Here is a 17,939-nt window from a genome sequence, read left to right as displayed (position 1 = left end):
TCTGAGCCCGAAATATCATCTTCTGGTCAAATCTGATCATGAAGAAAAAAACGAGACAATCAAATTGTGTTTTTAAAAAGTAAATATTTACAAGTCCGCTCTCTTTTTGATTTTTAATGCAGTTTTAGTTACTTATTAAGATTTTTGCACAAAACGTATGAGGAGTTGATCAAATCTGATGTTTTGTTATGAATTAAACTCCATCAGTAGTCGATTAATCACTGAATGAATGCAACTGTTTTTATTTGGGTTTTTTTTGTGTAAAAACATCTGATGGTTTCAGCTTCTCGCATGAAAATTGGCTGCTTTTCCTTTAAATGTTTGCAATAACTGGGATGTTTGGTAATTAATGTTGAGGTTTGTAAAGGCGTCACTTTGGGCTCTGGGTAACTGAGACAGCAGAATCTTTACAAACCAAACAATCAAACCTCATTAAAGATAAAAGTAAACTTTGACCTAATAGATATTATGCAAAAGAAGTCTGTGAAGATTCTCAGTCATCCAGGTCATAGTTATCCAAAGAAGGTTAAAGTCAAGGGCAACTGGAAGATGTTTCATATCTTCAACCAAGTCCACTTGCCCTTGACTTTAACCTTCTTTGGATATGCAAAATAACTCAAGAGATGAATGTTTTTGCAGGTGTCATAAGTGCAGTACTGTTTTAAATCATGATAAATTATGTTTATAAGAATGTTAATCCAGACACTGGGAAATTGCTTTTTTCGCTGATGATGGGGCAATTTGGAAACGAGGGAGGAGTATGGATTATGCTGTGAAGAAAGTTCAGGAAGCTGTTGGTGTGGTTGAAAATCTTTGAATTGGGGATTTAAATTATCTGTTGAGAAATCTCAAACCATCTTTTTGACAAGAAGATATATGTTTGAAAATGTACAATCACAGGTTAGAGAGAGGGAAAACCATGTTGTTGTGGTTTTGATGTGTCGCTTACGTGGAAAAATCATTTTGATGAAGTGGAAGATAAATGTAAGAAAGTATTGAATATTATGAGGTGTTTAACAGGCAATGTTTGAGGAGCTGATCGAGTGGCGTTAAAAAGGTGGTATTGTTAGGTGTTTTTTGGCTTGTTCCCTCTCCTTTATTGAGTTATATTCCTTTTTTGTGCATGTAACAGGTTTGTGAAGTGAAAAGTTCCCATCTCCCACAGAACTGCCTGAAAACAGCTCGTTTGTAGTCCAGCCGCTTCCCTTTCGAAAGCTAAATGCGCCTCATATAACGCTCATTGAGCGGCTACTCCGACACGCCCTCAGAAACAGCGGTGAAAAACAGCGAGCTGCAGCACACAGCTCTCTTCTCCCTTCCAAACGCTAGCTACCCTCCAGTGGACATAAAGTTGTTCCTGTGATGTAGAGACGGAGCTCAGTTAAAACTTTATGGATACAGATTAATAACTCACCGCTCTGAAACTCTTGATCCAGTCCGATAAAGATATGACCTCTTTAAGAAATATTTATATTGCATTAGTAAGATCCGTTCTAGAATATGGATGTATAGTTTTTCGATCAGCTGCTAGTACATCTTTAAAATGGTTGGATAAAATTCAGGCCCAAGCATTGAGATTATGCTGTGGAGCTGTTAAGTGAAAACTAATATTAGCGCTTCAAGTTGAGGTTGGAGAAATGCCACTGATTCTGAGATGGAAGCAGTTGAGGACCAATTATTGGGCTAATTTTACAAAGCCAAAAAGACACACATCCTACAAAAAGGATAATGAATGAAAGTTGGGAAAGCAGCAAAATTAAAAAGGAGGTATTTAAAAATGTAATTGTGGATCTAACAAAGGAGTTAGGAATCAACGATTGGGTCGCTAGTCCAGCTGCTTTAATGCCAGCTGTTCCACCATAGTTATTACCTCAGCCTAGAGTTGATCTTTCTCTGCTGAAACAGGTTTGTTCAAGTAAAAACATTTTTGATCTGCAAGCTTACGTGAACACTACGCTGCATGAGAATTATGGGTACTACGTACATTTATTTACGGATGGTTCTAAAAACCCAGAGAACGGAAAATCAAGCTGTGCTTTTTACATTCCAGAATTAAAAATGAATGTGTTTAAAAGATTTACCGATCATTTATTATGTAAGTATGCAGCAGAAATGATGGCAGTCTTGTTAGCGTTACCGTGGATCTAGAGGGAGTCAAACCCATGAGAATGATAATTTGTTCTGTCTCAAATGTAGGGAGGATATTATGTTTGAAATATTGTTATCTTTATACAGAGTGAGTTGAGAACAGAGATAGACTGGGTCACACAAAGTTCAATGCATCTCACTAAATCCTCGAATTAAAGACTGGCTTTAAGAAATGGACTGGAACATGAAGGAATGAAACAAATGGACATTAAAACTATTTTCTCAAATAACTCAAAAAATGTTTTTTATTGTCTATTAATATACACACACACATTACTGTTTCATTTATTTATTTTATTTTTAATATATTTTTATTTTATAACACACACACAAACACACACACACTTACTGTTTTATTTATTTTAATTTTTAATATTTCTTTTATTGTCTTTTTTTTTAAACACAAACACACATACGCTTTCATTACTTTACGCTTTATTGTTTAATGAAATGTTTGGGGCTGATTGTTCTTATGTTGTGTATATGATGCTTTGGCAATGTTGTTATTACATTCATGCCAATAAAGCTAATTTGAATTGAATTGAATTGGTGCTTAAACACATCTCATGGTTTTGTTTTGTTTTTTTTGTTTTTTTAACAACAAACTGGACTGAACAGAAGGATTTTAGCAGATATGTAAGTAAGAAACAGAAGGTGGCGATAATGTCCTCCGGTCACAGGTCGTCAATAAAAAGAAGAAGAAGTTTGACTTCCGGTGGCTAACACGCTAACGTTTCCGTTTAACATATACTAATCCGGAGTGAAGCGCCAGAGCCTGTGTGGATAGAGAAACGAGTTTAAAGCGGAACCTTTTAGATAGAAAAGAGTTCAAAGTGGAAACTTTGGTTTCGCCTCAGACTCATCTCCTGTTAGCCACGAATGCTAACTGAAGTTAGCTTAGCTTGCTAGCTGGAAATAGACGGAACTCGGCCACACAGCGCTGGTTGGAGGAACTCTGAGTCCAAACTGTGTTTTTCATTTGTTTAAAATGTCTAAAGTCCAGATGCTGAGAGGTTTTATCAACCAGCGACTAACTGCGGCTGCTGAAGAGATATTTGGGCTGTTTGAAAGAACGATATCAGAGTACGAGGAGGAACTCTGTCGTTCCAAAGAGGAGAACCAGAGACACAGGAAACTACTGGACGCTGTTTTCCAGCCTGAAGTCCGGTTACACAGAGCAGGTTTGTCCTCTTTACTGCTATTATTCTTATAAATATGTTGTTTTGGACAACTGACATTCGACCAATTCGGCCCAATCAAACCTGGATTGACGTCTGTTTTTATCAGAACCAGCTTTATGTGTACACATAAGAGGAATTTGACTCACGATGTGCTTCCTCATACAATAATAAAATCAGACACAGGCTACAGTATAGAGAACACATATTTACAGTCATATGCAAGAGTTTAGGCACCCCTGACAATTACCATGATTTTCACTTATAAATAATCGGGTGTTTGGAGCAGCAATTTAGTTTTGAGCTCTCAAATAACTGAAAGACACAGTAATATTTCAGTAGTGAAATGAGGTTTATTGGATGAACAGAAAATGTGCGATATGCATCAGATCGAAAGTAGACAGGTGCATAAATTTGGGCCCCCAACAGAAATATCAATATTTAGTGGAGCCTCCTTTAGCAGAAATCACGGCCTCTAGACGTTTCCTAAAACCTGTGATCAGTGTCTGGATTCTGGATGAAAGTATTTTGGACCATTCCTCCTTGCAAAACATCCCCAGTTCAGTTAGGTTTGACAGTTGCCGAGCGTGGACCGCCCGCTTCAAATCTCCCCTCAATGATATTCAGGTCTGGGGAACGTTGTACTTGTTCCTCTGCATAAACGCCAGAGTAGATTTTGAGCAGTGTTTTGGTCATTGTCTTGTTGAAATATCCAGCCCCGACGTAATTTCAACTTTGTGACTGATTCCTCTATATTATTCTTAAGTATCTGCTGATACTGAGTGGAATCCATGCAACCCTCAACTTTAACAAGACTCCCAGTGCCGGTGTCGTGCCAAGGTAGTTATCCCCGACAGAAAGTGTTTCCCCTGCCGCGGGAGCGAGCATGCATTAAGTGGTGAAGGCTGAAGTGTGTGGATTGTTTAATCTATCGTTTTAGTGTTGTTTTATTAACGAGGTTTGTGTAGAACAGGGGTTTCAATTAGAATTCAAAGAGGTCCAGTTAGAGAAAATATCCCGAAGCAAAGGTCTGGAACATCAAAACAACTAACTTGCGTTATCATTCAGTACTATAACGTATAGTTGTATCAACATATGTTTTAGTCAACAACGGACTGTCAAATCAAATAATATTTCAGTCAGTTTAAATATCAAACTGGAGGGATAATAAATGCTAAATTTAAGTAAACTAAAATAAAGTTCCTAATTTTTGGAATAAATGAAATAAAAAGTGTAGCTTGAAGTGATGAAGTGTAGTTTTAACCAATTCTATAATAAACATTCAACACATCTTAACAACTGAACAGCTGTAAGGCCTCCTTCTCTTTCATTCCCTCTTACAGAGCTACCACTTTCCTACTTTCTCTTGTTCAGTGAGAAACGTGAGCTCTAGTTTGTCCTGCCAGCTGGACTGGAGATCTATGAGATATTCTGGTTTTGAGCTGCCAGTGGGAGGAACGTACATGTAAAACTCTGTACATTCTTGATTAAAAGCCACGTGAATCTGGCGGACTCGACTCGCAAGCACCGGAATGCACAGATTTGATTGGCTGAGCAGCGTCACATGAGATGATTGGAGCACATGCGATTGGTCTGTGAGTTTCCTGGGCCGCTAAATGCTAGAAAAGCTGTGCGGGTTGAAATAGAAATGCTCCGTCACGAGGTAGTAAGTCTCAATAATAAATCTGCTGTAGGTCGGCGGTCCGGAGAGGACGGCGGCTGGGTCCGGATCCTCCCGAGGAGGTTAGGTTCACAACGTAAGTTTCCGGGTTACTCATCTAGGGTTTATCTGATCTCGCTCTCTGAAACCGAAAACCCAGAGTTTGCCTCGATTCGAGCTTAACACACTAGTTACTTTTTACTAAACCCGTTTTCTGTAACAGATCCATAGTAAAGCAGCCTCCTGATCAATACTGATCTCCATCAGAGCGACTAAACATGGATTATATAAGCATAAAATTTAAGTTTCCTCTGTCTGTCCTGTAAAGTTTATTAGTACAATTTGAAATGTTTTGTTTTGCTTATTAAATGTCCCACGTTTAATATGTTGTGACATTACTGCACATAGAAACTTTAAAATTGTCTGACAGCAGCCTCTCCAATCATTAAAGTAAATTGTTAAGAAAAACATTTACCCACTTATCTTACTTGCTGATTACTATATGAGGTTGCACGCCTCTGGAGCACCTAGGGGTTAAGTGCAGTGGTGTAGTCTAGTCTTTTTGTAGTGAGTATACTGTGACATCGGACCATAAGCACTGTGATTGGTTGGTTGGTAGGTACGGTGGATCAATATATTTGACCGTTACAACCTGAGCGAAATGACTCTTTTCACTGTCAGAATGTGATCCACTTGGTCGATAACATTTGAAAAGGCTACTGTTATGTACGTACACTCAGCTAAAGGATTATTAGGAACACCTGTTCAATTTCTCATTAATGCAATTATCTAATCAACCAATCACATGGCAGTTGCTTCAATGCATTTAGGGATGTGGTCCTGGTCAAGACAATCTCCTGAACTCCAAACTGAATGTCAGAATGGGAAAGAAAGGTGATTTAAGCAATTTTGAGCGTGGCATGGCTGTTGGTGCCAGACGGGCCGGTCTGAGTATTTCACAATCTGCTCAGTTACTGGGATTTTCACGCACAACCATTTCTGGTGTTTACAAAGAATGATGTGAAAAGGGAAAAACATCCAGTATGCGGCAGTCCTGTGGGTGAAAATGCCTCGTTGATGGTAGAGGTCAGAGGAGAATGGGCCGACTGATTCAAGCTGATAGAAGAGCAACTTTGACTGAAATAACCACTCGTTACAACCGAGGTATGCGGCAAAGCATTTGTGAAGCCACAACACGCACAACCTTGAGGCGGATGGGCTACAACAGCAGAAGACCCCACCGGGTACCACTCATATCCACTACAAATAGGAAAAAGAGGCTACAATTTGCAAGAGCTCACCAAAATTGGACAGTTGAAGACTGGAAAAATGTTGCCTGGTCTGATGAGTCTCGATTTCTGTTGAGACATTCAGATGGTAGAGTCAGAATTTGGCGTAAACAGAATGAGAACATGGATCCATCATGCCTTGTTACCACTGTGCAGGCTGGTGGTGGTGGTGTAATGGTGTGGGGGATGTTTTCTTGGCACACTTTAGGCCCCTAGGTGCCAATTGGGCATCGTTTAAATGCCGCGGCCTACCTGAGCATTGTTTCTGACCATGTCCATCCCTTTATGGCCACCATGTACCCATCCTCTGATGGCTACTTCCAGCAGGATAACGCACCATGTCACAAAGCTTGAATCATTTCAAATTGGTTTCTTGAACATGACAATGAGTTCACTGTACTAAAATGGCCCCCACAGTCACCAGATCTCAACCCAATAGAGCATCTTTGGGATGTGGTGGAACGGGAGCTTCATGCCCTGGATGTGCATCCCACAAATCTCCATCAACTGCAAGATGCTATCCATCAATATGGGCCAACATTTCTAAAGAATGCTTTCAGCACCTTGTTGAATCAATGCCACGTAGAATGAAGGCAGTTCTGAAGGCGAAAGGGGTTCAAACACAGTATTAGTATGGTGTTCCTAATAATCCTTTAGGTGAGTGTATGTATGTTACCCCCATTCACATTAGCGGAGGGCTACAGAAGTTAGCCTGCTCGACCTGCAAAAGTCAATACAGTGGACGCTGTAACACTACCGCCGACTAGCGTTGGGGGTGTAATTACAGAATGACGGACACACCTACGCACAAGTTTAAAAACGCGTGAAAGTATTTAGTTTTGGTCTGGAATAATGGATAGCTCTGTCACCCACTTTAAGAATGGGAGAGAGATTAAATCATCTGTTTTCAACAGTAACATGTTTATTTTTTATAATAGTTTTGGGGGCAAAAGAAAGTCTTTTGTCGTTGGAGGTAGATCTAAAGTAAGTCCATTATCCAACAAAGGTTAAAGTCAAGGGCAACTGGACTTAATTGAAGATACTGGAAGACGTTTCGTCCCTCATCCAAAGGACTTCTTCAGTTCTGACTGACTGGCAGGGAAACTCCGCTATTTAATCTCAGTGGGGTCGTTTGCCAGGATCGTCGATACTGCTGGTTCGTTAGTGTTCCTGGTTGCTGTAACGACAGTCGTTAGGACAACAGAGGTCAAGACTGTTGAGTTTCCTGGGAAGTGATGAAAGGACAGCATTGTAAGTGGGGGATAAGTGGTGGCGTAGACCCCCTCCTCTGTTCAGCGACGGCTTCTCAACCCGGGTGTAGATGGCTTCCTTGACACCACTTTCAAACCATTCATCTTCTGTCTAAAATGTGCACCTGGTGGTCCTCAAACGAGTGTCCTCTGTCCTTCAGATGTAAGTAGACTGCAGAGTCTTGACTTGAGGAGTTGGCCCTTCTGTGCTGAGCCATGCGTTTGTGTAGTGATATATTGTAGTCTATTGGACAGGAAGTACTGAGAAAGATTTGGCTGTCCTAAACCCCCACAATCTTTTGGGTTTTGCAGAGTTTTTAAACTGATTCGTGGGGGAAAATTCATTTATTTTTCCCCAAAAATGTAGAGATGTTTGAGTCCAGTGACTTAAGCCAGACAGCAGAGGGTTGGTTGGCTAACACTGAAAACGGGTAATTGATTTTAGGTAGGACCATCATTTTTATGGTGGAGAGTCTTCCCGTGAGTGATATGGGCGTGATGTACATCGCAGGTCATCTCTTTTAAGTAGAGGCGTGTAGTTTAGCCATGTCAGTTCTGACAGCGTGGAGGAAATATTGACACCCAGATATTTAATATTCCCTGACTTTAGCGCTGTGGTAGATATACTCTGGAAATAACACATAACCAGTAAAACTATGGATTTTCTCCAGTTAATGGAGTAGTCTGAGATGGATGAGAATTTATCTATAAATGTGATCATCTCAGAAAGAGAAGTTTGTGAGTTTAGGAGGAAAAGTAATACATCATCTGCATAAAGGCTTATCTTGTGGTGTACATTTTCTGTTTGAATTCCACTAATATTTTTATTTTGTCTGATAGCAGCTGTTAGTGGTTCTATAAAAATAGCGAGGGAGAGAGTGGGCAACCCTGCCTGGTACCCCTCAGGAGACTAAAGCTTAGAGATGTATGATAATTTGTCCTGACAGAAGCTCTTGAGGAACTGTATAAGATTTTAATCCAGTCTATGAAAGAGTTTCCAAATCCAGTGACCGTTGATAAGCTGGTTGTCACGGGCTACAGCTACTCTTTGATTAAAATTTTTTTTTTAATGTTAAGAAATCTAAACTTATGTGTGTATTGTACAAGATCTCACCAGTCTAGCAATATTTTGGTGCAATGTCCTGATTTTGTAATATTTTCATAAAATATGGGTTTTGCCAGTCATTACCTTTTTTTGTTAACACCGTCAGACACAATAAAAAGCCAATTCTTATTTATTTAGTCTTATAATGATTAAAAGCTCTAAAATCATTGTCTACACCATAAGTACATATATGTTGTTAAATATTGAATATTAACTTTTGTTCATTTTTCATAGTATTGCACATTAGAGCAGCAACAGTTTACGTTGACTATAAAAATATGTCGACATGAAATTTCATTGTCGACGCACCATTACATGGATGCCGTTTAGGAGAGAGCTAGCAATCTTCATATTGGGAACAGTGTTTCCCACAGGATTTTAAGAGACTATGGTGGGTGGGCCTTGAACCCTCTCACTGGGGGGGGTCAACAAATTTATTTAATGTTTTCCCAAAAACCCTGAATCAAAGAATAGAAGAATTCTCTAACATTTTATTGTTGTTTTATTTTTATTGGACACATGTTTTATACTTTCTGTGAATATAATCCAATTAATCTTATTTCCATGCTTTATAGACACCTTATTTTGAAAACCGGGCATTGTGTGTATCCTCATGCTAAATTCATTAAGTCCAACCAGAGTCCGAACTTGATAAGTAATGTTGTATGTGGTTCTTGTATCGCGTAACATGAAGACCTCACAGCCTCTCTTCAGGTAGGACTCTCATACTGCAACACTTGTCTTTGTAAAGAGACAAACTGACAGGATAAAGTCTCTAACCTGCCTGTCAGCTCGCTCTGGTCAGTTTCAGTGGATTTACCATGAAGGCTTTAATCTGGTCTGTAATATATTATGAGATGTAAAAATATTTTTCGGTTTATTTTGAAACTATGGCAGAGCAAATTAGACTATGGTGGGCCGCCTTGGTCCCATTAATTAATGGGCAACACTGGGGAACATTTCTGGTTGTTCATTTATAGCTGCAATGCACTACAGGAAGTGCTGGGGGCAGTATCGCTTCCACTGTCTGCCATGACTGCTTGACTACTCATGTCGAAGAAGAAGCATCCACGCGAGAAGCGGAAAGTAAAATAGAAAGAGGCAAACAGCAGAACAGTCTTTGTTTTTACAAGTTTTGTACGCGGTTTTGGGGCGAGAAATCAACTGTGCAGAAATAAGATATTGGCTGTTTTACCAAAGTTGATGGCAAATTGTAAATGTGCTCAAACGTTTTCGAGGTTGAGAAGCTACACAAGCGCCCGCGATGTTAGCGGTGCCATCAGGCCGGTCAGTCTCGCCCACAGAGTGCCCTGGTCCCAGTTACTCAGACCATTGCAGCAGCAACAACAGAGCTGCAGAGACAGAGGAAAGGCGGTGTTTCCTATGTTTATTAATTTGTGGTGTCCCGCCACAATATCAACTGCCACATACTGATTAGTTTATTTTATTTTACTAGGCCTATTTAAAAATCGTATTTGATTGCAGATCAGCGCCAGATCTCCCTTGGTTTCCCCCTGGCGTTGATACTGGTGTTCATTCTGAATAGTAAACCTCATTCACTTAACGGTAAGGTTAGCTAGTTACACTGTGTGTTGGAGATCAGTAATTCACTTAAGATATTTAATTAGTTAAATAGTTTGGTTAGGGTTAGGGGGTGACAAAAATAATCGTGACTAGTTGACTAAGTGAATAAATAATAAACAGATTAGTCGACTACCAAAAAAAAAGTCATTAGTTCCAGCGCTATTTCACATGCTCTTTTAAAAACTTTTACATCATGCAATGTTCATCAGCATTTAGTATACAAAATAACAATTTGGGGCAAAAAAACACCAACATAAAAAACACTTTTTTTTTTTTGGTGGAAAGGGGGTCCTCTGGATTATCGTTGATCATGTTATTGCCTGATTTTATTGTCGTTAAATATCTGACAAAAACTATCAACCAGAAAAAAAGAGTAAATGTTGTTGAAAATCCACTGCTTCTAGATTTAAAGTTTTTTTTCATTCCACTCTTTCATCTGGCCTATATAGTACACTTTTTTAAAATTATTATTTTTTTTAATCGAATTGAAATGAAATTTCTTGTCTGAGGACAATGGATTTTGTGGGTACTGGGCAATCACAAAATCATAATTTATAATTTTTTAAATCATGTATATGAAAATAAACTAAATATGTGCAGAAGACCCTCAGATGATCAACCTTGGTTGGTTAGGGGGCGCCAGAAATCACAGGGGGTGCCCAAAGCTTGATCCGTTTTGAGGTTGTCTAAAAAACTAAAAAAGTCGTGATAACGCACTAGATAATTTATACAAAAGTAACTTACTTAAAATAGTAGGCAGTCTACTTAGTAGTAGAGCTGTAATGGTTTTGAAATGGAGACCAAAATCGCGACAAAAGTCCACGATCTGGTGTCGCGGATCCCAGAGACAGAACTGCGACACACCCGCTCATTGAACTGTTGAGCTCTCATTAAGACAATCATGACCGCCGCTACAAAAATTTACCAAAACATTCAGCTAGCGTGCGCGCATCGATATTGACTAACAGCTACCCTATATACAGCGTGCAAGCCTTGAAAGTCCAGCTGCATTCTAACATTAACTTAGCTCTCCTTATTTGCTAGGCCCCTTGCATGCTGGCTAATAACTTTTTTAAGCTGGGTCTCCCAGAGAGAGAGGTACGGGTGAGCGAGAGAGGGAGGAAGTGCTGCGGGAGGAAGTGCTGCGTGAATGCGCTACGGCGCTCTGCAATCAAATGCGATTATTTTAAATAGGCTTAGTTAAAAAAACAAAAAAAACGAAAATCAATCTGTGGCGGTCAGCATTTATATTGTGGGGAGACGCCACAAATAAATGAACTTATGGGAATGGCTGAATGATAACGCAGTTTAGCGGTTATGATGTTTCGAACCTTTTCTTCAGGAAATTTTCTCCATCTGGACCTTTTTGAATTTTAATTGAAAACACATGCTGTACGGTAAATGCAGACAGAAGCCAAATGACTTCTACACATTCTTAAGCAGTGAAACACTTCTGTCTTCAGCTGACAGGTTTATCTGAACTCAGGACTAGTGAGTTTACATGTGCACATGAGCATTTGTTCACTGAAATTCAAGCATACAATAGGCTTGTAGTTTCTTAGTTTGAATGACTTTCAAATATGTTATGTCTCCTGCTCACTTTGCCTCAGTGGTAGCTTCCGCTCTACCCTCCGTCAACACATTTTCCTCACTTGAGGTCAATGATGCCACATAATGTCTGTGCTCTACACTAAGCTTGTGCCTGGATAGCCTGTGTCCTCTATCTACCGAGCCTGCTCGCCCAAACCAGCCCCACCCGTGGCTAACTGATACCATCCGTGGGCTCCTTACAGATCTCAGAGCTGCTGAAGGAAAATGGCGAAAAACCAAAGACCCCGCTGACCTTAAGGGCTACCAATTGCTCCTATCCTCCTTCTAAACAAGCATCAGTGCTGCCAAAATTACGTTCTATAATGACAGAATAAGCAGTGCCACTGACTCAAGGAAATTATTTTCCACTTTTTTAAAGCGCTACTAAAGCCTCCTCCACCACCCACAAACTTGTCTGCTGATACCTTTGCTGCCTTCTTCACAGGCAAAGTGGAGGCTATAACTAGCCAATTCTTTGAAACACTCAAACGCAACCATTGTAGCAGTCCTACTACATCTTTTCCTCTGCCCTCCCAGGTCATTGGTTGTTCACTCTCCTCGTTTACTCCCCTCACAGAGAGCGACGTATCAGAACTCTTGACCCGTAGCCGTCCAACTACATGCCCACTGGACCTGATTCTATGAATCTCCTCTAAGCCATATCTCCTACTGTGGTCCCGACAATCACTCACGTGATAAATACTTCTCTGGCTTCAGGAACCTTCCCGACCACTTTCAAAAGGGCTCGGGTTACACCCTTGCTCAAAAAGCCCTCGCTTGACCCAACTCAAGTTGAGAACTGTGTCTCTTCTACCTTTTTTATCCAAAACTACTGAACGGGCAGTATTCAAACAGGTCTCAGAATTCCTCTCACGGAATGACCTCCTAGATCCATATCAGTCTGGTTTTAAGAGTGCCCACTCTACTGAAACGGCTCTTCTGTCTGTAACAGAAGCCCTAAGGTCAGCTAAAGCTGCAGCCCAATCCTCGGTTCTTATCATACTTGACCTATCAGCTGCCTTTGACACAGTCAACCACAGGATCCTGCTATCCGCTCTCTCAGCAATGGGCATCTTGAGTAAAGCACTCCTGTGGTTCGAATCCGACCTCTCGAGGCGTTCCTACAATGTTTTGTGGCAAGGACAATTATCCTCCTCCCACTGCCTCTCCACAGGGGTGCCCCAAGGCTCAGTGCTTGGGCCCCTTCTCTTCTCAATTTACACCACCTAACTGGGGCCGATCATTCGCTCGCACGGCTTCTGTTACCACTGCTACGCCAGGCGATCCCACTGTCTTTGCGCGGATCACGGACTGTCTATCGGACATATCTGCATGGATGAAGGCTTGCCACCTTCAACTAAACCTCTAATACTGAACTCTTGGTCATTCCAGCCAAGCAATCTATCCACCATAAGATCAAACTACAAATTGACTCCACAACCATCACTCCAACCAAGGTGGTGAGAAACTTGGGTGTCACGATTGATGACCAGCTGTCCTTTTCAGACCATGTTGCTGCTGTCTCTCGGTCATGCTGCTTTTCTCCATACAACATAAGGAAAATCAGGCCCTACCTCACTCAGTACGCCACCCAGCTTCTGGTACAGGCCATGGTTTTCTCTCGCATCGACTATTGCAATGCCCTCCTAGCAGGTCTCCCAGCTTGTGTGGTGAAACCCTTACAAATGGTTCAGAACGCAGCAACGCATCTGGTTTCTGATCACCCGAAAAGGACTCATGTCACTCCATTACTCAGTGACCTCCACTGGCTCCCCGTGGCCTCCACAATCAGATTCAAGTCACTAATGCTTGCATACAGAGTGACTACTGGGTCTGCACCCATCTACCTAAACTCCATAATACCAACTTACGTTCCTTCTCGGCCGCTACGCTCCTCCAACGAACGCCGCCTGGCTCTGCCATCCCTTTACACAAAGCAATCCCAGTCCCGGCTATTCTCAACTGTGACACCACGATGGTGGAACGAGCTACCACACGCCATCAGAGCAGGGTCGTCACTCTCTAACTTCAAGAAGCTCTTGAAAACTCATCTCTTCCGAGAACACTTCCTCTTATAACACCTCTAACTCCTAACCTCTAACATGCACTTCCTATGCTCTTCTTCTATCCCCTACAATGATCTTGTATTCATTGCACTTTTTGTTAACTCTTACTTCCTTCCCTAGGTATTTACCCAATTGATGTGATATGTACTGTGAGCTCTTACTAGTATGTCAGTTGTAGATCTGTAGTTGATACTTGTATGTTGTTCCACAAATGTAAGTTGCTTTGGATAAAAGCGTCTGCCAAATGAGTAAATGTTATAGAAAATGTGCAGTTTCTCCCCATGTTTGAGAAAGTAGCATGCTTAAAGTGTAAACCTTGTGTATGTTTATCATTGATCTCCACAGGCGTCCAGCAGCTGTTGGTGAGTAAAGAAGAGGTTTCCCCTGAGGAGCAGCAGCAGTGGAGCCACAGGCTGGACCAGGAGGACCCACCAGAGCCGCCACACATTAAAGAGGAACAGGAAGAGCTCTGGACCAGTCATGAGGGAGAGCAGCTTCCAGGACTGGAGGACGCTGATATCACCAAGTTCCCATTCACTCTTGTCCCTGTGAAGAGTGAAGAAGATGAAGAGAAACCTCAGTCCTCACAGCTTCATCAAAGCCAGACTGAAGAGAACAGAGATGCAGATCATTTGAACTCTGACTGTGCTACAAGCTTTGGCCACAAGGAATATCTGCACAAACACAAAGCAACTGAAACAGGAGTGAACCAATTTAGTTTCTCAGTTTGTGGTAAAAGATACCTTGTGAAAAAGTCCTTAATGACTCATATGAGACTTAATGCGGAAGGAGAACATTTCAGCTGCTCAGTTTGTAAAAAAACATTTAAATGGAGAACAGATCTTGAGACTCACAGGAGAATGCACACAGAGAGGGAGAAACCATTTAGCTGTTCAGTTTGTGGTAAACGATTTGCAAAAAAGGCATATTTGACTCAACACTTGACAGTCCACACAGGGGAGAAACCATTTACGTGTTCAATTTGTGGAAAAAGGTTTGCGCAAAAGGGGGTTCTTGGTCGACACTTGATGGTCCACGCAGGGGTGAAACCATTTAGTTGTTCAATTTGTGGTAAAACATTTGCACGAAAGGATAATCAGAGACAGCACATGAAGTTCCATTTAGAAGAGAAACCATTTAGTTGTTCAGTTTGTGGTAAAGGATTTACTCAAAGAACAACTCTGAATCGACACGTGATCCTCCACACTGGGGATAAACCATTCAGTTGTTCAGTTTGTGGTAAACAATTTGCACAAAAGGCAAATCTGAGTCAACACAGGATCCTTCACACAGGGGAAAAACGATTTAGCTGTTCAGTTTGTGGTAAACGATTTTCAGTAAACGGAAATCTGAGACAACACTTGACTCTCCACACAGGGGAGAAACCATTTAGTTGTTCAGTTTGTGGTAAACAATTTGCAAAAAAGGCATATCTAAGACAACACTTGACAGTCCACACAGGGGAGAAACCATTTACTTGTTCAATTTGTGGCAAAACATTTGCGCAAAAGGGAGTTCTTAGTCGACACTTGATGCTCCACACAGGGGAGAAACCATTTAGTTGCTCAATTTGTGGTAAAAAATTTGCTAAAAAGGCAAATCTGAGTCAACACTTGACAGTGCACACAGGGGAGAAACCATTTACTTGTTCAATTTGTGGCAAAACATTTGCGCAAAAGGGAGTTCTTAGTCGACACTTGATCCTCCACACAGGGGAGAAACCCTTTAATTGTTCAGTTTGTGGTAAACAATTTGCACAAAAGGGCAATCTGAGTCAACACTTGACTCTCCACACAGGGGAGAAACCGTTTAGCTGTTCAGTTTGTGGTAAAAGATTCTCAATAAAGGGAAATCTAAGACAACACTTGACTCTCCACACAGGTGAGAAACCATTTAGTTGTTCAATTTGTGGCAAACAATTTGCAAAAAAGGCATATCTGGGACAACACTTGACAGTCCACAGAGAGGAGAAATCGTTTAGTTGTAGTGTTTGTGATAAAAGATTCACTCTGCTAGATGAACTCAACACACACAAGTGCGTTGTTGAGAACAGCGGAAGAAATGAAGCTGCTTGTGGAGATGTTTTTTTCCAGCAGGATTGAATTACTGAGGTCAGGACTCTCAACAGTGATCAGCTAAAAAATGTGACATAGACGTCAAAATAAGTTCTGCTTCATCTTCTCCACATGATCATATACTAATGTTTTTATTTCAGTCAAAAATATTTCATTGTTTCTTGTGCACTGTGCTTTTTGGTACTACATGATTGCATTGATGTGCAGTTGATTAATTAAACAACTGATTGGTTAACTGCTTATACTGTTCTTATTGTTACTTCTTCAAACCCCAAGTCTTTAGACAAACTCTGATTGGACACCATCAATAGTTGAGGTTGTGGAATTACCCAGTTCGCTTTAAAGGATGGGTTCGGATTTTTCAAGCCGGTCTTTATTCAATATACAGGTGCTGGTCATATAATTAGAATATCATCAAAAAGTTGATTTATTTCAGTAATTCCATTCAAAAAGTGAAACTTGTATAATGTATACATGCATTCCACACAGACTGATATATTTCAAGTTTTCATTCCTTTTAATTTTGATGATTATAACCGACAACTAATGAAAACCCCAAAATCAGTATCTCAGAAAATTAGAATATTGTGAAAAGGTTCAATATTGAAGACACCTGGTGCCACACTCTAATCAGCTAATTAACTCAAAACACCTGCAAAGGCCTTTAAATGGTCTCTCAGTCTAGTTCTGCAGGCTACACAATCATGGGGAAGACTGCTGACTTGACAGCTGTCCAAAGGACGACCATTGACACCTTGCACAAGGAGGGCAAGGCACAAAAGTTCACTGCTAAAGAGGCTGGCTGTTCACAGAGCTCTGTGTCCAAGCACATTAATAGAGAGGCCAAGGGAAGGAAAAGATGTGGTAGAAAGGAGTATACAAGCAATAGGGATAACCGCACCCTGGAGAGGATTGTGAAACAAAACCCATTCAAAAATGTGGGGGAGATTCACAAAGAGTGGACTGCAGCTGGAGTCAGTGCTTCAAGAACCACCACGCACAGACATATGCAAGACATGGGTTTCAGCTGTCGCATTCCTTGTGTCAAGCCACTCTTGAACAAGACACAGCGTCAGAAGCGTCTCGCCTGGGCTAAAGACAAAAAGGACTGGACTGCTGCTGAGTGGTCCAAAGTTATGTTCTCTGATGAATGATGATGAATTTAGCATTTCCTTTGGAAATCAAGGTCCCAGAGTCTGGAGGAAGAGAGGAGAGGCACAGAATCCACGTTGCTTGAAGTCCAGTGTAAAGTTTCCACAGTCAGTGATGGTTTGGGTGCCATGTCATCTGCTGGTGTTGGTCCACTGTGTTTTCTGAGGTCCAAGGTCAACGCAGCCGTCTACCAGGAAGTTTTAGAGCACTTCATGCTTCCTGCTGCTGACCAACTTTATGGAGATGCAGATTTCATTTTCCAACAGGACTTGGCACCTGCACACAGTGCCAAAGCTACCAGTACCTGGTTTAAGGACCATGGTATCCCTGTTCTAATTGGCCAGCAAACTCGCCTGACCTTAACCCTATAGAAAATCTCCCTAGGGAGGTGTTCCAGGCACGTCCAGCTGTGAGGAGGCCTACGGGAAGACCCAGGACTAGGAGGAGAGATTATATCTCCACACTGGCCTGGGAACGCCTTGGGATCCTCCAGTCAGAGCTGGTTAATGTGGCTCGGGAAAGAGAAGTTTGGGGTCCCCTGCTCAAGCTGCTGCCCCCACGACCTGACCCCGGATAAGCGGATGAAGATGGAATGGAAGATTAACAATAAGTTACAGCCAAATAAATTTTTTTGATTTGTAATTTCTTTACATATTCAAAAAGGAGTGGGAAGAAGAAAACAATTTATTTAATCCCACCCCATGTCCACAAATCAAATGCTTCCAAATTAATATTTATACATCTACTTTGTCATACCCAAAAGCAATTACAAATGTACATAAATTATTACAAAAAAAGTGAGGGGGGAAAAAATTCGTCAATTCAGAAAAATGAAATAACAA

The 17,939-nt window shown here is 41.1% G+C and overlaps 1 protein-coding gene across 1 annotated transcript; it reads left to right on the top strand.

Moving 5' to 3' along the window:
• The first annotated feature begins 2,863 nt into the window (after positions 1-2,863).
• Positions 2,864-16,187, top strand: LOC119907217 (gastrula zinc finger protein XlCGF57.1-like). Its single transcript, XM_038724925.1, has 2 exons — positions 2,864-3,329; positions 14,216-16,187. The coding sequence occupies exons 1-2, from the start codon at positions 3,137-3,139 to the stop codon at positions 15,970-15,972; spliced, it is 1,950 nt and encodes a 649-aa protein (XP_038580853.1). The 5' UTR covers positions 2,864-3,136; the 3' UTR covers positions 15,973-16,187.
• Positions 16,188-17,939: the final 1,752 nt, after the last annotated feature.

The sequence above is a fragment of the Micropterus salmoides genome, unplaced genomic scaffold, assembly GCF_014851395.1.
Source record: "Micropterus salmoides isolate LMB-PRFRI ecotype aquatic unplaced genomic scaffold, ASM1485139v1 Ms_hic_scaffold_17, whole genome shotgun sequence".
NCBI lineage: Eukaryota > Metazoa > Chordata > Actinopteri > Centrarchiformes > Centrarchidae > Micropterus > Micropterus salmoides.
Note: the sequence above shows the minus strand (reverse complement) of the source record. Positions and strands in the feature narration are given on the sequence as shown.

Bases quoted from the DNA above. Each gene is read 5' to 3' on its own strand.
- LOC119907217 (XM_038724925.1), top strand. From the start codon at position 3,137: ATGTCTAAAGTCCAGATGCTGAGAGGTTTTATCAACCAGCGACTAACT. The intron at 3,330-14,215 runs GTTTGTCCTCTT...TGATCTCCACAG, and splicing joins AGTCCGGTTACACAGAGCAG to GCGTCCAGCAGCTGTTGGTG.